The sequence below is a fragment of the Gnatocerus cornutus genome, chromosome 8, assembly GCF_029298725.1.
Source record: "Gnatocerus cornutus isolate USDA-ARS CGAHR chromosome 8, icGnaCorn1.1, whole genome shotgun sequence".
Taxonomy (NCBI): domain Eukaryota; kingdom Metazoa; phylum Arthropoda; class Insecta; order Coleoptera; family Tenebrionidae; genus Gnatocerus; species Gnatocerus cornutus.
In genome coordinates, this window is record NC_142240.1 from 12,344,472 (window position 1) to 12,366,099 (window position 21,628).

Consider the following 21,628-nt stretch of genomic DNA (forward strand, 5'->3'; position numbering starts at 1 on the left):
TCTGAAATTTCCTTAAAATCTTTGTTAATTTACAAAGTTATAGATTGGGGGAGCGAAATTTTAAAATTATAATTAGTTTTCATAAAAATCATATTTGCAATGTTCTATTCTTGATTGGAAATTGATCACTTTACAAAATCTAGAATATTATCAGAAAACGTGTTTTTATTTATTTGTATTTAAATTTTATGTATATTATGCACTATAACGTGTAATCAGAGTGTTATTGACCTTCTCTTTAAAATATGCAGTTTCTATTTTCATTTGTAATGGTAATGAATATTGAGTGAATTCTAGTCGTTTATGCGACGTAATTGATGCCCATAAATTAGCAAAGTTGTTATGTCAGAACCAGAATCTGAAGTCAGAATTACCCAAACATGTTATTTTTAAATATTTACGATGACGTAAATCTAGCTAATCTCGAATGTCTCAGGTATTAAATTAACAAGCAAATTGCGCAAAAATTGTATAATTAGTATCCAAAGTGTCGTTTTGCGCATGCTTTTGAAGTGCCACTCGCCAAATGAATCCGATAATTAATCTTTCGATGCGATTAAAATCTGAGATCAGAGCGCGTCCTCAACGCACTTTAAAATATTTCATTAATTTCATTCATGTCTGGAACAAAACTCGTTAAAATTTAATTCTTTTTTTGCATCTTCCTCCCAGGACACACTTAAGACTCTGTGCGCACCTCGCTACAATTAACTAAATTTAACTCTACAAGAGCGCTGATATTATGCATTCAAGAGCTCTCCAGCATAAAATTACATATTCAAACATTGGGAAGGGACGACAAAAAAGGCCAAGAAAACTCAACGAACTTGTAACAATCACAAACTCGATCGTAATTTCCCACAGGTAGCAAGAATCAAATGTCGAACGAAACGCATCAACGTCAACCGCAGGCGTTCTATCCCCACCAAGAGCCCTCCTCTTGTGGTATACACCGACGCTCAGCGTCGAGACGCCACATGGTGTTCGGATGCGGAAGAGTGCGGTGTTGTGCTCCCGGTAAAACACGCGCATATTTCTCACGTACTTTTGATAAAGTTTCCCCAAAGACAGGTCGGTGCAATAATTCAGAAAGTAGCCACTCCCGTGAAAAATTCGCGGGGTTTTCATTAAAAAATATGCACAGCATGATCATTAAATGCAAATGAAATTAGAGCTCAAACATAGTGATATGCAAATGGCGCCAACAATGAATTTGATCACAATCAGCTCGATTTCTGCTGAAAATTTCCATTTTTATTCAGCACCAGCTTCAACCTACTCTAATGAATTATTCTTCCTTTTCAGACATGCTGTAGTGCAGTTCTTCGGAGGAAGTTGCAAAATTCAAATTGTGATGAGCAAGAAAACTACGAGGATGAAGCTAGCGTGACGACGAAATAATTCAACATGTTGCTATATGTGGTTGCAGTAGCGATCCTGCAAATCCTGCTACAGACCTCAGGTAAGTCCGTTATTTATGATCGCTGATAATTATAGATTTTAAAAGCGTGGAAAAAACTCTCCCCTTGGTTCGGCCCGTACCGTGTTTGTCGCCAGAATAACGGTAATGTTGTGCTTGCAGTAATTTTATGTACTTATAGGGTTACTACGCTTGTGATTTATATAACGACCCCTCAACCAGGTTACTAGTTCTATTTTCTTCGCGGAAATGCGAGGGTAAATTTTATCGCTATTACTATAAAATATACAGCGTTTTTACCCTTCACTAAGCGGGCACATTATATCCGCGCGAAAATTAACAAAATTACACGCGTTTCCAGGTGTAATGCATATTCGCGGGATTTGATCGGATTTCCACGATTTTTTCGCTTTTCAAAAGTGTTTTCACATGCTAATACAATCAATATTGTAACGCTACTCTGATTGACGTTTTTCGCTTCAAATTTTGACGCACCCAATTTCTGAAAGCACTCGAAGCACAAAAAGCACATGCATGTAAATTTTATGCAGGTGTAACACTAAAAGCTCGTTTTTATTAAAATCTTTATAAATACCCGGCAAGAGCGAATCCAACGGTAAAATTGTTGCACTTTTTATAGTTTTTCCAGTGCGCTTGACAAGTGCACTTTTTCCATAGCGGGAATATTAAAAATTAGAATTTTTAATCAAAACAGACTACAAAAGGATTCAGGTTAACCAGGAATCAAGGCGAAGTGCAAAATTCAATTCGATCTGATTCGCTGGGAAGCTCTAAATGTAAACAAAACAGACTCTTTTTCTGCGACTTAGCTTAATCAATACTGTCAATACATTTTCCTCTTCTGTGAAAGTTGAAAAATGTCGTGCTCTCATTGCCTTGCATTAAACATATTAGACCACTTAAGGTAATCGAAGAATGCGTTCCGGAGGGTTTATTTATGGATGACTTGCCGCTTCTTCACTAATCATTGTTTCGACCTTTTCGAAAGGGTATTCATTAAACTTATAGATACTTATTTTTCGGAGACATTGCGGCCAAGTAATTGACCGTTTCCTAAAATATTTACCTCGATCGATTTTTTTGGGGATGAATTAACCAGAGATATAAACTCTGCATATATTTTTTGTCGGTGCTGGCACCACTGCAGTTCGTAAATAATTTATATGCCCGAGTGCTCTTTCTGCAAACTTTAGCACTAGTGCAAAAATTGCAAAACTTATCAATCCGTATATCGGCATAATAACGCAACTTCTTCCGTAAGAATTCCGAAATCATAGAATTCTCTTTGTTGTCGTAAACACTTTGAAAGTTTCCAGACGTCGCCCTTTTTCTAGAAAATTGCAACCGCGGGCAATAAATAAACGCAAAAATCTCCCCCAACAGTGTCATAATTGCTTTTTAAAAATCACGCAAAAATTCTCTAATAACATCACCATGGAACATCAAAAATTTCCAAATTAGTTGAAGCGTAAACGAATTCTTTCTTCATATTCTTTTGTGGTCGGGATTACGGAATGAATGTGCACATTAAATAGCGTAAGGGTAAAGCACACGCCTTGAACTAAAGTATGCACACATGACTTATGATATGCCAAGAACGTTTTGCATTCACTTGATTTATGTTGTTTGGAATTGGTTTTCGCGAATTCATTTCCTTGATTTGTTTTCCGAGTTGAAATAAGAGTGTAGCGGTGGTATTGATTGATTCCGTTTATGCATTCGGTTCTGATTACGCCGTATTTACTCTAATCAGAGCTTGATTTTTACAGAGTGGAAATACGTAATTTTTTTTCAGAAAAATAAACTCACAATTAGATTCGCAATTCGAGGAATTGACGGAAATAGTCGCGTCGGTAAAACACTTTGTCTACTTTTTACTAAACTCAACATGTAGTTTTCATGAAATTTAATTGAAAAGCGCAATACCTGCGTATTTTTGAGTAATCCAAACCAACTTTCCGTGTTTACACTCGGCTATAAACTGAAGTTTGTCTTAAAGTTCGTGGAGAAAACTGTTACTTTACCCTTCTAGTGCGAATGAGAATGCACGAGGGATCCTGAAAATCGGTTCGTTATTTACTCCGGTAATAAAGTTAACACACTACCTGAGCGAAAGAGAGCCCTTCGAAAAAAACTACAGTTTCAGCGTCCAGGATATAGAATTGATGTGTGTAAATCACCGGTTAGCACCGCGCTCCCGTCATTACATTACAAATGACCATCATTTATCTGCGTTCATCTTCCGTTTACTCCTCTTGCAACAAATTGCAGAGAGATATAGAGTAAGTCGAATACTCGAATAGCCAACGGCACAGTTGAGTACTTCATCCGTTCCGGGCCCGGACGCGACCCCAACTTCCGGCGCACTTACTCCAGGTTAATGCAGTCGTATTAAGCATGTATTGCCTAACTGATTTAATAAGGACTCTTGAATGAGCTGGACCCAAAATAAATAAAGTCAACGTCTTCAGAGGAGGGGTTTTAATTAAGTCTCTGGGGATGATGACGGTTGTCGTTGAATTAAGGAAAATTGGCGGTGTTTAGGAGTTGGGATTTCTTATTAAGCGTTATAGGTAACAGGCTAATTAAGTTTTTAGAGTTCCGGAACATTCAGTGCGAATAATTTTTCCTTTCTGGCTTCTATTTCTATTTTAATATTCTAGCTGGGATATTACTTTCTCGGATCCGGAAAGTTTTACCTTTGTTCTTATACATTTTTCAGATCATTCCAATTTTGCATTAATTACGCGAGATTCGTTCCAACTAACGTTACTTAGATGAAAGGTTAAGAATTCTTGAACTCTAACGAAGCAACAATAAAGTCGACGAAACGCCAAGTTGGTGAATGAACAGTTTCAATTTAATTAATTTAAGTAATGGTTTCGTCTAAAAAGGATTGACATTAAAGAATTAGTTTTGAGCACTGATACTTTGTTTGTCAAAGTAATATTTAATAAAAGACAAAGGTATAATTATAGGATTAGTTCAAGACGTATCGAAAGCCTAGGTTGAAGTAGACGGAGAGAATTAATCTTGGCAACAAAGTTCTCCAATACATCAAGTATTTCTCGTGGTAACCTGAAGAGAGAGCAGAGAAAATTTCTGTTGAAAGACCAGATGCATCAATTAACAATGAGATAACTTATCAAAGTTGCGAGCACGACAGTTTTTACTAGATTAGAGCAGCATTAAGTATTGATTTGAGATGAATTATTAATTTGGACAAATTTTATTAATAGAAAATCTCCCGAGAGATCTTATCGATTCCTTGATGCACAAAAGAACGAATTCCGCTTTCAATATCTGAATAAAAATAATGGTTCTTTATAACAAAAGATGCAATTTGTATAGATCTCGGTCGGTAATTTCAGTTTAGTCGTTCGAATTAATGACGGCTGAGGTAGTTGCCAGCGGCCGAAAGCCGATGGTTCCCTGAGGTGTTATCGCAACGTAAAGAAAAGAACGAAAGAAAATATAAAGGGCTCTGAATAGAGGTCAGCTTGAAGAAGCACAAAAAGAGGAATGTGAGACTGGTCATAAAAACTCCAGTTCCTTCATTCAAGCAAAACTCGATACATTGACGACGTCGTCCAAACGACACATTATTACACTCAAACATTTCTTTATTGTTATTTTTGAATTTCACTGGACGCTGCTGTTTAGCCAACATTACGCCAGATTGCGTAGATAACGAAAAAAATTCAATTTACACCAGCTATCGAGTTGGAACATTTCTGCTCCAGTGTTTGGATTGTCAGCAAGCGTAAATAAGTTACAACTGCTATGGTATGTTGTGATGTATGTGTGGCTTAATTGCAGAAACGTTTCAATTCATATTCCAATTAATCTGTGTGGTGACAGCCTTTCAAATATTTTCATTCAATCAGAATTCATAACTGTTATCAAACATTCCCCTGAAATATAACTGATAGAATATGGTTTCCAATTACACTTTATACTTCAAACGGATATCGAAATTCAAATTTTTCACGCGGTACCTGACTTCATTTTCATCGATTGTTTGCGACCCAGACAGTATTTCCTAACTATCTCAAAGGAGTTTTTACCAGTTCGCCTCTAATTCCATTATTTGTCGTCCCATCGGAATTATTTCAATCTTAAATTCAGGTTAGGCCCGGTACCAATCAAAGCTCGAAATCTATAAGCACGCAAAATTGCGTACCAATCGAGCCGAGTCCACTAAAAGCCCTATTAAAAATGGTGGATGCGCCGGGTGAAGGAAGAGTCGTACACTAAAACGTTATTGTTTCATGGATTCCTGTTTTAATAAACCGTGACATAAGCCGACGCGTTCAATAAAACCTCAAATTCTTTCTATTGATACAAGATGTACGAGTTTTATTTCAGAAATTCGTTTGATATTCCGACCGGTTTAGTTTGACATTACGACGCTTTTCCCCCTTGAGTTGCCCGTCAGTCTAACCATGGATTCGTACGTTTTCACCGTCAAACAACCGTCGAATTTATTTTATACGATACGTTTTCCATAAGAGGAATATTCCGGAAAATCGGAAGGCAATAACTCCCGCGATCGCACGTCACGGTTGGTTATTCCGAAAACAAACTGAGGTATTATTTTTCTTTCCGCGTACAAAACTGTTGTGAAAATTAAAGTCGAATTTTTGGAGAGCCAATTAGTGTTATTATGGTGGTTAAAATCTGTTTGAATCATTAGCAAATTTTTGTTTGTTGATGAGTCGGTTAAAAGCTGTAACAGAGATTAAAGTTTATTTTGGCTTTAGCTTTGAATATGCATGACTTTGAATAATTAATGGAGTCAAAGAAATAAAATTATTATTCCGGTATTCTCCGGTGCGGCACCGGTTGATGTGAATAGAAATAAAATTACATGTTATGAATAGTAGGAGTAGGTCGTAGTTATAAAGTGCATTAAAGTAAGAACGTGAGGGGTAATTCTATACGCATAAGAGGATCAAGAATTTCAGGTGCTGAAGATTATTTACTTCGCAGCGTGAAATTATAAGATCTTAAGGTAATTTTAGATTTCGGTTTAAAGGAGGAGTTTGAGCACGCTCGTTCATAGTTTCCATTTATTAATAAACTACAGAATATGTATAAATTACATTAAAGACTCCTTAAAGCATAAGACGGTCTTTGATAATTCATGAATCACGTCCTAATGAAAGGTGCGTTTTTGGGGTGTTTATATTTTAAAAGTTGGAAACAATGTAAAAGCCAAAGTCTGCACACCTGATCCATAATGCACAGGTTTTAAGGAGTTTATTGTGGTACGCGTATATTGTTTAGCATTTATGAGTGCCCTGTTTAGTACCTTCCAACGGGAAATGGAGCTAAACGATAAAACGCTGCCGGCTACCACCACAAACTCAATTTGCATCGACGACCCTCTCTGCATCTTATAACAGGAACGGTTTGTTGGAATGTTACATTTACATTACTTTTCAACGTCTTTGTTTTATGGAAATGTAACCGGATTTAAATTAAAATTCCATATCATATAAAGACTGTTCCCGAAAAAACGTTCTTGAAATTGTTCTCGGCTTGTATTTCTTAATAACAATGCAACACGAAATAGAATAATAAAAACGTCTTCCAAAAACGACGAAATTCTATCCCATTTTCTGCTCGATTCAAAGTGCTGACCTGAAAACTGTAAACTTTCAGCACGGTTCCCCAAACCGGTTCTATACACAGACTGGTATTATTTCAGACGTAAACCGTTTCTAGATTTGTATTCTACGATTTGTGCTGTTTCTAGGGGATTGTACACAAACAAGGCAGGTCTGGTAATTGCTGCTGCAACAAATTTAATCATTTCAGCTGAATCCTGCCTCAGGCAAGCAAAAACTTGATCGCTATTATTTATACGGCTCTCGAAGGCCATGTTATTGGCTTATACTGTCTACGATTGTCCGACATTAGATTTATAACATGATTCCTAAAAAATATTACGTCAGCTGTCATGGACGTGTGTTTACAAACAAAGAAAAATTATTAAAACGCTTACGGCTCGTAGCAAGTTATAATTGGTTAAATTTCAGTACTGGGAGTACTTTAAAATTAACGTTTAGCTAAATAATGCTTGGAGTTAAATTAAAATTTTATGTTAAAATAACTGTGTTTTACGTCACTTTTAGAAGAAACTGACGTTGAATTACTACGTTAATTGTCAGGTAAAACTCAGGTGCAATAATTAGTTTTATTTTGGCTACGTTTTTTATTAGAGTGTGCTCTATTTTTCTTTGATTTTACTAATTACTTTTAAATTAGAGCATTATTAGCACAAACAAAAATTCAGGTAATGTTATCTAAATTACCAATTCTCTATTGAGCATTGAAGCGGACCGTCCGAGTTTCGTTTTTTATTAAATAACAACTACAATTTTATATTATTATAATTAGACTCGGACATGCGAAGACAGCATTATCGAATTACAAAAATCGAAAATTAAATAAATCAATGAGGAATTGAAAAAGTGGTGATTGTCGAGAAATACTGTTTGATTTATTTTGTTCTTAATTGAGTGTTTCCAGTGTCAGACATTGTAATAAAAACAACTTTGCTGCAACTAGCCGGCGACAACATTAAGACTTTTTCCATTGGCACTTTATCTAATTAAAATCTAGCATACCCGTAGCTCTTGTAAATTAGCTGGTTTATTCTCGTGACTAGTAGTGTACAATGTCTTGAAAACCATGAATTTAATTTATTTTTAAAAATCCACGCCACGTAACCGGTTTGTATTGTGGCCAATTTGCATTTTGGTCTCTGTGTGTAATAACTTTGTGTAATAGATCGTCGCGGTTTTATCACATCTTCAACTGCTGGTGTAATTTCAGAGTAACAAACTGAAATGACAAATCCTCAGATTCCAGACACATTATGGGATGATCACGTGCAATTTTCTTCCAGAGATAAGCCAGACACACGTACTGTGTTATCTGCCAAATATTCTTAGTGAAGTGGCTCAATGACCGGAATACCTTAACAGTTCGGTGTTTAATTAATTTATTATAATGATTTAAAAAGTTTGATTTGATTCAAGTTTGTTGTGTTTACTTGAATAATTAACTCGGTTTTATATCCGAGATCATTGAAGTTGCGAATTGGTAAACTGATCACGTGGTATTTTGCTGGTTGCAGTGGAGAAACATGTGTTGTCAAGAACTACGAAGGCAACCCTATACTTTGCAAACTTAATTAAAGTTACTTAACTCACATGGCCTCTGTTTCGAAAATTAGCAGTTTATTGAGCTTCAGTCATAAAAGCGAGTTTAAGATATCATGTTTTGCTTGGTAATTATAAATATGTTTCCCGCCACCATTTCGTTTTGATTCTAGTTTGAGGGTGGAACTAGTCGGAGTAATTGCTGAAAGTTTTGTGCAATTTAGGTTGGTAACACAATGGGTGCCGTACCAGGCAACCCGTCCGAAAACGGAACAATAAACTTAATTAAAACTTGAAAAATTAATTACGCATTTAATGAGTTATTGCAATTTCGAAGAAAAAGCTACTTTAAAAACGTGTCTAAAACTCGGGTTGCATCCCTAAAGAAAAGTAAATACAATTAATCCTTTGTAGTGGTCCGAGCGGTGTTTTTCAAGCTTGTAAGAACAGTGGTCGCATTCGAGCCCCGTGGAGAGTAATTTTACTCATTGAGATCGTCCCTTTGTGGAGGCAATCTATCCCGGACCCGGTACGTTTAAAACAAACAGCCTTATGGGTTCAAATTCAAATTGGGCCCGTGATTAAGCCCGAAAGATCGACAAAATAGACAGCCGGACGCGGTTCTAATGAAGCGGGATTTTTCACTTATTTGTAATTAGGATTGTTGTTATGTACAGTGTGTAATAATAGTTCAATATGTAACTGGAACCAAATCGTATAGGGAATCGAGTCAACACGTATATTGATATTGCTACATCGAGATTAATGTACCAATGGGAAAACCGCAAGTAGATTTGCGCCTGTCGTCTATGGATGTATAGAATATAGATTTTACACTGATACATAGTCATGCACTGTCATTATCTAAAATAATTAAATCCATTAAGTTCCATTCCATAAATTCGGTTCTGGAATTAGTTTCAACTACCTCGATTTTTGGTGATTTTCTGGGTCACCATTTCCAATTTCAATTCATAATGTGATATGTCTGGATGCTTTGGATTTTATATTATTTATAGGTGTATTTTAAAATCTACAGTTTTCTATAATTTCTATATTTTTTACTTCCCAAATTGCCCATTTATGTACATTTGTACACAGAGTTTTTTAATTTTTCTGCGACCAAATCAGACCATTTTGTTCTCGCTGAACCCATTTTAAAATAAATTCGTTTATGCATTACAGTCACATTAGTGACATTAGGAATGTAAAAATTAATTGCACGCTCAATCTAATTTTTACAATACGCGAAAAAGCTTTTAGAGTGTTGGGGCAAGCCATACATTTTATTCATTTTATGAATGCTTATAGTTATGCCCTTTCTTACACGGTTTCACTGTAAATTTAGCTTTAGAGAGTTTTGTTTAAACTTTAGAATTTTCGATGCCAAAACAAGGCGACTTCTAAAAATAATTCCATCGACGCGAATTTTTCCCTGAAATAAAAAATTGTAATTAAAAACCGCCATTCATGGAAATTGGTTTTTTCATTAAATGCATCAACATGAACGGCTCTGGCGTTTGAATGCATTTAATAGTGAGCCCAGATTTTATTCAATTAGTTTAGCAATAGCATTTTACAGGTCATTGTTAAATAAAGTGTTGCTCAGGAAAATGGTGGATGCGCCGGGTTTACTCGTTACCACTAAATAGCTTGAATTGGTGTCATTTGTTCGAGTGAAACAATCTGCAAGTTTGAAGTAAGTTTAACGCATATCCTCGTTGTTAAAAGAGAGAATAGTAGCGTATGTGGCGGCACCGTTCTGGTAAAGTGCCACAAAGACTTTTTGCTTTTCTTTTCCTCGACATTCCTGTTACATATCTTTGTTTTGCGGTAGAGAGTGAGGGCGTATTTATATCTTGAACTAAAAGCTTTCGTTTTTACGGTTAACATCCGGAGGCCAATTGCTGGGAAGTCAATTTTCATTAAAACATTTATTAAGTTCCATTGTAATTTTCGAACGATTTGATAGAAAAGGGTGGATAATTTTGACACCTTATACACGTTATCCTGTCAATTATAATTTTCGTGCACTTTACATCGATTTCCATATCACGGGCGGTTTTAATGCCACTCTTAATCTGATAGTTTCGCAGCTATAAATGGTAATGACTGTCGTTGCTTTTGAAGGGTTATTATACCTACCTATTACTCGATCAGTATTCATAAATGTACTATCTAAATTTCCACGTGTAAAAGGCCCATAGGCATACTTTGCCACACCAAGATTATAACACAACAGAGCACATCCTAACTTTAATTCTGTAAATTTGAAAATGTAAATACCAGGCATTGTTGTCTAGCAGAAGAGACAAAAATAAACCAACAACTTATCTGGAAACTCATTTGTTGCATTTTATGCCTAGCATTCACCTCCTTATCTTATTAACTCGCTCACTTTACTTAAAATTTTGACACACGAGTTGCATCTTAGTTTAAATTTAATTAATGCTCTCATGCAGAGTTGCTTTGTTAAGCCAACGCAAGAACAAAACTCTTTGCAATTTCACACTTCAGCAAGAAAAATTCCGTTCAATACTTGTGAATTTCACACAAACTTTGTAGATTAATTTCAATTATTTTATTTATCCAGCAATGATCCGAATCTCGTTTTAATTAAACGTTAAGTATCTTTGGATTAGACGATGTAGTCTCGAAACACAAATTCCTTAATCCTTTTATGTGAAATTAGTAGCACCCAGCGCGCTAAGTAACGGTGCCGTTAATTAAAGTTCAGCACGCGAGCCAATCATCAACATATGTTAACAAATTTTTGCTAAAACGAAACTGCACGAAACATGATTTCGCACGGATGGATGATTTTTTTTTGTCTCATCTATACGAGCTGGTATATGAAACGTGGAGCTGGGATAATTAAAGTCGGTTTTATCATAGTTCGTCCGGAAGATATTTTGCATGTCTTGAAAAATTCACTGCTAGTTTTACCATTTCATACACTGCGGATTTTCTTAGAATTTTATTACTGCGGATTTTGATCAGATTAAAAAATCTACAGATTACAGTTTAGAGGCGTTCACGTTGATGCTTAGATAATGAGCAATCAACGAACTTGACAAGAAAAGTAACTGCTTAGTTTTCATAAAAGCTGTCATAACAAGACATCAACGTGTACACATAAACGTGTTAGTTGCATACTTAATAGATGGCTTTTATATCTCGTTTTACGATGCTCAACATAACAAAGTAACTAGTTTATAGACACCAAACTACATTTTTCTTTGTAACTTTTTAAATTGTTACTGCGGTCTCTAACGTTTTTATTTATTTTGTCAGATTCATATTTTTCTGCTGTGCATAATTCTGGGATTTTTCAACAAAGCAAATTTCCTAGTAACTGTAAACCAACTCAAAATAGAACCGAGCTGACTAATAACTTCTTGGTATTATTTGGTTCACATATCAATTTATTTCTATTTTTGAAAAATTGTGAATAAACTTTTATTTGAATATCGAAAATTTAGCTGGTTTTACGCAACGTTCTCTTTCAGCTTTCAGTGCACAAATGGCTGTCTTGTCAACAATTTATCTTTTAAATATTACGAGACGTGTACGTACATGTTTATATGGAAATAGGAACGAAAAGGTTTCTAAGTGTACTTATTCAAATTAGAGGAAATGAGTGCATTATTATGAAAGTTTGTCTGTCTGTCCTCATTGTTTCCTTATTTACATTTACATTTACTACAAATAAATTTCAACTTTTGTATGTACGCAGTTTAATTCATCTTTATATTAATTTATTTTGAAATGTAGTGGATAAACTTTTAATTGTACTGACTTACCAATTTATAAAAAGAACTTTCTAAACTTATCCGATTTCTTGGATTCTTCTCCAGTTTCATGTTTTTTCTGGGTTTTCTGGTTTCTGGCATTATTTTTTTCGACTTGAATTCTCTAAATTATTTAGAAATGGTATTTAATTCTTAAATTGCTTCGATTTCTTGGATTCTTTAAAGTTCTTAAATTCCACTCGGACATTTTCGATTCTCTAGATGCTTTCGATTTCTCCTATACTCTTGAATTTTTTCTCCAGCTTTTTTTTACTTATTTCTTTAATTTCACTACAATTGCCTTTGTCTTATTTGGTTTTTTTGAGTCTTGGGATTATATGAAGCCTTTATTTGGTTTCATTAAAATTGGTATTTTTTTGGACAATTGTATTCTGCCTTACTACAAGGTGTTTATAAATGTTTCTAGCAACAAGGGTGGCTATGAAATGTCAAAGAAATTTGCCGCTCATAACAAATATGGGTTTCGATTTTTCAACTGACATTTGCAGTTAACCTCAAACATGGAGCAAAGTAAGTTTTAAGAAATAAACTGTTTTAGTTGTGGTTTAATACCTGAAAATCAAAATTTTGGACACAAAACTGTAACTGAAACGTCATTGACGTAAATAACATTATATGTAAATCATTTTTAAGATAGTTATATTCACTGTGAAAACAAAGCGGCAAAATAGTGCACGACAGGAATTTCAGAGCCACCCTTGATGCTAGAAACATTTATAAACACCTTGTTTTAAAATTCTTCAATTTCCGACTTTTAAAGCTTTGTTTCTTTTAGAATCTTTTGGAATTGTTAAATTTGCTGAATGTAGGAGATTAATTAGTTGCATGTTTCTTTTATTTGATATTGCAACAGTATTTCACAAATCTCCGAATCCCATTGATTTTCCGTTGAAGTAAATTTGACAAGTTTCATTGATGTCCCCGTGAATTAGGTTCTGTCAAGAACAGTTCTTTCAGTTTGAACAGCCGACTATATATAACGTACGGTTTAATTAAAATCAAGTGTCAGTTTTCGAAGTTTGTATCTGAGTATTTAGAAATAAAGCTTTTAATTTAACGTTTTGGTACGCCAGTAAAACTGTCTCTCGCATAGAGAGCAGGAAACTCGGCTAATTCGGTCATAATATTGAGTATTTGATGGTAAATATATTAAAATTCTGAAGGGTGGCAAAGTGCTGATCTCGAAAACTGCAATTTAAGCAAGACCAGGTGTTACACGCTGAATTAACGCAAGTAATTGCTAATACTTTCACGAGATTTACTGCGCTCCCCTATTAAACATTAGTTCGACATGACGCCCGTCGCGATGCGCGCAATGTTTCCAAGGCACACTTGATTTAACTTCCTTAATTTAAACATTTAATCAATTCGGTCGTAATTAATTTTTTTCGCCATTTTGCAGGAAATCGAAAGTTCAATCTCGTACATTTTTAATTAATCTTCTGGCGGATGATCCGATGAGAAGTTCAAATGAAACTTAAAGCCGAAGTTTAGTGTACTTGCAACAGGAACAAATTAAAACAGGTAATCAATCGGAAAACCAAATTCCTTTCGACAAGAAATTACGTTTTACCTCTCGCGGGTGTGCCACTTTTTGTAAATAAGACGACAGCAGGAGAGAGATAATGTGTGAGCTGCTAAAACCAACACGCAGAAACGTAAAACAACAATTTAGGCAACTTCTTGCGTGTGGTCTAAGGGACCCAACCTTTATCGTAATCTTTCGTCTTGATCAATATTTCGAACGAATTCTCTATTGCCCGGACCTTTATCTTCTTCTCGGAGGTTAGCGATGAACAAATTTGCCAAAGTTTTCATATTAGTGCACCCTTGATGTCACGTTTAACTTGAAATTTTCTTTGTTGCCACGAAAAAAGCTGACTTCTTGTAGAAATAATATTCATGAAAGCTCTTCTTATCGATCCTACGTGCATCACGAACACATTGCTAAAGTATTATAATTAATTAAATGTATTGCGCTCTTGTTATAATTAAATAAGTCTGATGTAAGGAGTCAATTACCGAACTGTCTAACACAGAAAAGCTGCTTCCTTAGATGAAAGCACAGGAACTCTCAACTTTCAAAGCTTTGTTTACTTACTTACTATTGCAATGTTCTGTTGTACTTCGTTAATAAAATATGATTAAGTTCGATGTATGTTAACTTGTATCAAGTTCATTCGGCTGAAAATTCCCGAGCTGAGATTTGCACGGCATTGCAGGTGATTAGTGCACCTCATTACTAAATAAATCCGAAAAACAAAGAGACACTAAATTCACATCTCTTTACAATTTTAGAATTTTCCTGAGAAATTAAGGGGACTTTTACGGTATTTTGCAAACGAGCGGAAGCTTCTTCTTTTGTTGAGAACCCATTGTTCATTTGTCTAGTTGAACACAAAATAAAAAATTAAACTCTTTTTTAATATTGAAGTTGTAACAAGGCGAGCTGATTCGAAATCAACTTAGTCTGGGAATTAAGAACTAGTTTAATTGTTCCTTTTAGTTAACTTCCTCTACACTTAAGTCGAAAGAAAATTTAAAAATTCAATAGCAAACGACAACTTTTACTTTTTCTTAAATTATTTCTCAAATTTTTTAATTTTTGATTTCCGGTTTTTAAATTCCTTCGGGCGCTTTTAACTCTTTGGATATTTCGAATTGTCTAAAAACTTAACTGCCTCGGTCTTTTAAATTTCTTGAATTCTTAATAATAGCAAAGTATTTTCTCAGCACAATTTGTACCCGTTAATAGATATATAAAATTGTACTAATCAAATGAGAAAATGAGGGCTCATAAATAAAAAGTTCCTCTTAAAGTACAATGTTTAAGTTTCACATTCAACTTCTAAATTAGCTTTTAAAATTTCAACGAAATTCTTTTGAAATATGACTGTCTCTATAATCGTAGCTAATTTCACTATCCTGTCTCTGCAAAACTAAACAAAAGATTCCAACGTGTTCGACTCGTGCAGGCAAAACGAGGAGAATCCATTCTTGTAGTCTTAAAATATTGGCGCATCTAAGACCTCGAGGTTACTTGGCGGACCTGCATGCGATTTATCTGCATTGTGTGCAGCTATGCAACTAACCTATTTCCCGAAGTCTAACTCCAAATTAAAGATAAGTTTTATTTGTATATAAATGCCACCTGATATTTGCGATTAAATTGTTTCATTGTCCGAGCTCGTATTACTTAACACTTCTTGGAGGTTAATATTCAAGTTGATTCCTCTCGGGAAACGCTGTGGCGGCAAGAAGACAAATGTGCCCAAGTTTCTACATATGATAAATCACTTTCGACTATTTGTGTCCGCGAGCACAATTTCTAGTTAATTGGAAACCAACCGGCCGGCAGTTATTATTATGCAATAAAATGAAACAGGCTTTCGCACTGAAAAAACCTTTGGATGTAATTTCTTACGGTCTCGTGCCTCGACAGGAATGTCTCTTATCTATCCTCTTCAGAACGAAAAGGTATCGAATAGATATAGCTTCGTCGTAGATACCAGTTTTACGGCCTCAACTCTAAATTTCGAATGTAAAGAAATAAAAACCAAAGCGATCGTTCTCTGGAAAATTCGTTGCGGTATTAATTAATGCTCAATACTTTTTATAGTCTATGGGTAGGAATAATTGATCTTTCACTGGGGATGTACTTCATTTGAGTTTCTTTGGCGTACATCTATCTCCAGGGGCAAGCCATGCATGCTTGGTTTTAACGATATCCGATTCTAGAGTGCACGATTTCCTACTCTACAGATTCACTTCCCTGAAGGAAAAACAAACATCTCACCTGCAGAAAAACCTTTTAGTGCAACAAGAATTCAGGTTTTAATAACATGTTGGTACACGTTGGAAAATAACGAGTTTACATGCGCGTACGTGGGACGGCTTTGTAATAGAGTAAAAATAAATTAAGTTTTAATAACATTTCTTCCGGGAGGGGAATTCAGAACTGTAGTGTTTGTCAAAAGTCGAAGAAATCACATAGGACTGTTTTATAATGAAGTAAAAATAAATTAAGTTTTTATGTTATTTTTTCATTCCAAGTTTTATTCATTCCGGGAAAATAAGGCGGTCGTCTAAGTACCGTCATAAATGGAGCACACTTTCACTCTCCATTTGTGGAAAAATTGGAATTTAAACGATCTTCTAGAAGATGGGAATAAAACTCCAAGCACAATTAAGATTTGCAACGATATTAATACCGTAAAGTGGAAGTAATTGAGAGATGGAAATTAAATATTGACTTAACCCGGGTTAAATTATTATGATATTATTACAAAAGGGGATGACGCAGAGCCGGCGTCTGAACAGCCACTGAAAACGTGACAGGGGTTCAGTAGTATGGCGGGTTTAGCGGTTGCGACTTCTCCATTATTGAAAGCTCTATAAGGGTGCCGCAAGTGCGGCCAAGGCAACATTCTCAAGCAGCCGCACATTCACCCCCAAGCCATATCATCACACTTTCATTGCAATATGTACTTTGATTATAAATTATTAGGCAGGTCCAGACAAAAACTGCCGACGCGAAAGTGAGCTTTCAACAAAAGCTCAAGAATGATTCGAAGGCGTCGCATTAAAAATTCAAGTAAAGCGGTGCGACAAAACGAAATTACATATAAATAAAAGTTAAGAAAAATGTTTTGCGTAAAACCTAAAAGCGAATTTATTGCTCAGAGGTAGGGGAAAAAGGAGCCATTATTGCCGGTAGCATTCTGAAATATACACAGAATGGCTCCGTAAAGTTTAATGCTTTCTTTTATTTTTATTAATCATCCGGTAGTTTATGGCACTCTTTTACATGAGAGGCGCAGCTTCAAGTTTTAATAGACAAGTAGTCAAAAGTGTTTTAATTTGGCGAGAGTCACGAAACAAAGTGCAATAAGAAGAACATTAATTTGAGCGGCTCCGAACATTGAATTTGAGTTAAATGTAAATAGCCTTGATTGCTTTTTATTTGAGGTAAAAGTTAATAAAATTAAAGGGGAGCGTATTCCGGTCAGGTAAAAGACTCAGCTCGTTTGTCGGTCACTTTCATTGTAGGTAGAATATCAGGAGGCAATGCAATTAGCTAAGGCCAACTTCAGTCTGACTTTTCCAACAAACTTTCAGTTCGCTAAACTCGAGTCCTGTGCGAGTCCTTATTTGATATAATTGGAGATATCTGAGCCCTGGAAACTCTTATCGGCTATTCAGAATTCAGATTTTCAGGGAATTTATTGCTGATTTCATAATTAAAATCTTAATTAGTCGACCATAGTCATAATTCTCTGATAACTACACAAATGTTTCAGATATTTTTTCTCTTCTTAGCCCTTGTTCCGTTTTATTTAGCAGTTGAAATAAAATGGCGAAAATCTCTAATAAATCAAATAAAAGGACACCATCCGAAATGAAACGCGAAAAATGTGAACTGTTACGCAATGCAGATTTTTAAGTGGCAATTAAAAGTGTCTGAAACAATTCCGTTAATAAAATCTGCAGAAGCTCTCGGGACATATCGGACTCTCAATGTGTGATAGCGAAATGAGAGATGGGAGGGATAACGGAGATCAAGAATGCCCCAGAGGTCTGCCCTGATGTCGCCCCAGAGACCCTCTCTGTCTACTTCGGGTCAGTTCGGAAATATTGCCGCTAAAATTAATCATTTCATTTTTATCACATGGACACTGAGCCAAATTATTTTTCAAAGCGCCGCGCAAAGCTCTATGTCATCATTTGACCACGGAAAGAGATAACTTTGTCGCGGTATTTTCAAACCGCAGTTTCGTCGATAATCAATTTATGACGCTTACTGACACGTTCGACACATTTGCAACATCTGCCTGCTTGAGCCCTGCCAGGATATGCCAATTACACGTATTCTGCATCGTTTTCTTTCAAATCCCGCGACCTTCATTCGTGTTATATCAGTAATGTTCCTAGGAGATGGCACTGAATTATTCATGAAATATAAAAAATAGACGATAACATTATTATTTATTTTTTAAAAAATGAACAGGGCTGCTGACGTCGCACGAATGCCAATTATTGCAAAATTAGAAATAAAAAAATGGTGGATGCGCCGGGCACAATAAACGTTTAAACCCGTTTGATATCCAAACCTGCATTAATTTATCCTCCACCTACCTTGAATGTGTATCTATTCTTCATTACAAAACCGCCCCCGAGATGAAATTTGTTGGATCATAGAATAGAATGTACCACAGAAAATAAATTACTTCCTGCCTATTGTTATGTAATCTAATATAATACCTAAGTACTTACTTACCTGTTTCTGTGAAAACAAAACGAAGCAATTGAGTAATGAAGGTGCAACGAAACTGGCAAATAGGTTTGTTTAATTTCGTCTAGAGAGAGTGGAGAGCGTTTCAGGGAGAAACGTAATTAAAGTATTGTGGAATTTGGTATTTTTTGAGTGTAGGAGATCAGTGACAAGTAATTTCGAAGTTAAATGAAACTTAACTTTCAGGTCGAATTGCATAAAACAAAGTTTGCATTTTCAATCTGTGTCAGCATGAGCGGTCGAGAAGCTTTTTATTTGAAATTCAAGAGCCTTAAGAGAAAAAATCAAATGGACCGTTTTCTGCTTCCTTTGATTCGATCTCATTTCTATTACGCGAGTCCCAACTTCAATCGCTTTTTGTGTATACAAAGTTTGCGTAAAGTCAATCGGCGGGAAATGCGAGACCGGTATTTAATGGGTCCGGAATCGCTGATTATTCACAATCTGATGCCTTCCAGATTTCGTGCAGGAATTTTGGCTTATCCTGATTTTCATTAACTCGACCAGGATTAAATCGAAAAAGTCGCAAACATAAATCTGGCGTTTGAAGACGTTACTTCCTATTTCCGTGAAGAGTTGATGATAAAATAGTGCTGCGCTCCCGAAGAGTACGCGACGCATTTAGAAGCCTCTTTGGGGACGGCTTCCACCACAAACCTGCGGCCTTCCGAACCCATTCTTTCCTATAAACGGGGTGCCCGACCATTTTCCCGTCACGTCTTTATTATATCCTTCCCATGGGGCGAACAAAATGTTACATAACTTCTTGTAAAAGTCGAAACCTTCCATCCCACCGAGAGAGAACTTCCGTTTTTGTTGATTTTTATTCCGGTTCCCGATACCGGGCTCGACCCTTATGTTTCACTTACGCTAATCTCCAGTCGGAAATTCAGGAAAAATTAGAGAAACTATGTTGTGATTCGTTGCGAAACTTGTTCGATCGTTAATACATTTCTATTTATTTATGCAATCTGTTCGCTCGAGTTTGATAAAATCAAGTTTCTTCAAAAGTAAACCTTCAAATTTAAAACACGACCGCGGTATTTTGATATGCAAATCAGTGCCGGTCGTTGTTTATGATAATGCATAACGTGATTATTCATGGCAGAATCTTACGTTTTTGCAAGCGTATAAAATATCATTTCGGTACGGCCAGACAGAAGTAGTAAAACAATTCCCGGACGTAGAAACTTGTTTCTTTCGTCTGTTAATAATAAATGGGTTAATTTTTCTAGAGCTTCGCAAATCCGTGGATTTAGCGGCAGTGAGCCCCCTAATTTGTAACTTGAGCAGTTTGCAATCTTATCGCGGTCTCTTCGGGGCCCCGAGGCTCACTATTAGTTATTTACCTCCTTTCTTAACGATTGCTACTCTAATAAGGAATGACGGTGCGCCACTGGGTTGACACCAATCCAATTTACCTCCCTAAGCTCGCCTAATGATAATTACGCCGGATCTTAATTTAATATTTCTGTTGTTTCCGAATTGAATTAAAGGTATTCGTCTTGTTTTCTTTACAAAGACGCACCTAATAACCTTTTGTTCCAAAACAACATCCAAATGCTAAATAAACATCACCTTATTTCAACAGGTTCCTTCACAAATTACTGAATACATCAAACGAAACAAAGCGCTTAACCAAAATCTAAATTTTTGAAATAAAACAACCATTTTTGCAACAAGTTGCGAAATGGAAATATTTTACGAAGTAGACGTGGTAACTTCTATTTCGCCAAGTAGGAAACAAGATTTTTTTACAATTGCAGCACAATGCGAAATTTAACGATAAACTCACAATTCTAACAATTATTTTAAAATTGACACTGGTTAATAGAACTTTTGGGGTACGGATTTAATCACAAATTACGCAGATTCAACGGTGGAAATTTGAGAAATCGACGCGAATATGCGTGAAATTTAACAAAAGTCGATAAATCATCTATAATAGTGGTTGTTTTTTTCAATATCAGTTATTGTGAAAATAAGTATAATAATAATAATAGTTTTGCACACTCGTTTGGTCACTATTACGCACTCTTATGTCACTTGCACGCACATAGTTCTAAAAGACTGTCATAAATTAGCTATTTTTATTTCAAATATCTAAAATTCAGTTTTTGCTGATTAATCGTTGCTGTTTATGGATGAGACATAGTAAATGAGATAGCAGATGATCTACAAAAACTTTCTTGGTTAAAGTTAAAAACACATTAAAATCTCTTACTACATAATGTACCTATAGGAGTAATTAATAAAAATTAATTCAGAAAATAGAACGTTTAGGATTTTAGTTACCATGCCACCATAGTAACTATCAGACTGTTTAAAATTAAAAACAAAAAAATGACTTGTATAAAATTGTGTTAGATTTACTTACAAATCAAATAAAGTTTTTATAAAATTTTTGTATTGCTTTATTGGATGTCATGACAATTTTTGAGATTGAGTTCAAAAAATACTAATTCAAAGGACTCAAATGAGTCCGTAAAATAGCAATTTTTGGGAGCGTCCACTAAAAACGTTATTTAAAACTATATTTTTTAGAGTAATACCCTTTTTGCAAACCTACACTGCTTTTAGCCAAATTACCGTTAACTAACTAACTAACAGTACAACGAAAAACGCCAACGTCAACTTACTCCAACAAAAAATTTAATTACCTGATTTTGCGACACAACTTTGAAAGGGATTTAAAAGTGGTAAATTGTTTAACTGGTCAGCTTTTAATCCTCTCAGTTTTAGTAAAATCCAATGCCCACGATGCAACACAATTATTGTATTGTTGTGGGAAAAATATATCTTTTTTATTTGATCAGCGACATCAATACGACACCTCAATCGTCAGTTGAGCAGAAAAAGAGTCCCTCATGTCATGAATAAACTTGTTTTTCTTCCCCCGGATGAGTTATTA

The 21,628-nt window shown here is 35.4% G+C and overlaps 1 protein-coding gene across 2 annotated transcripts in view; it reads left to right on the forward strand.

Moving 5' to 3' along the window:
- Window positions 1-975: 975 nt before the first annotated feature.
- The window catches only part of CARPB (Carbonic anhydrase-related protein B), a 73,658-nt gene continuing 53,005 nt past the window's right edge, over window positions 976-21,628 (forward strand). For both annotated transcript variants that reach the window (XM_088043061.1, XM_088043062.1), the window contains exons 1-2: window positions 976-1,071; window positions 1,306-1,462. In XM_088043061.1, coding sequence (XP_087899187.1) covers window positions 1,408-1,462 — 55 coding nt within the window. In that variant the 5' untranslated portion in view covers window positions 976-1,071; window positions 1,306-1,407. The remainder of the gene's footprint in view (window positions 1,072-1,305; window positions 1,463-21,628) is intronic.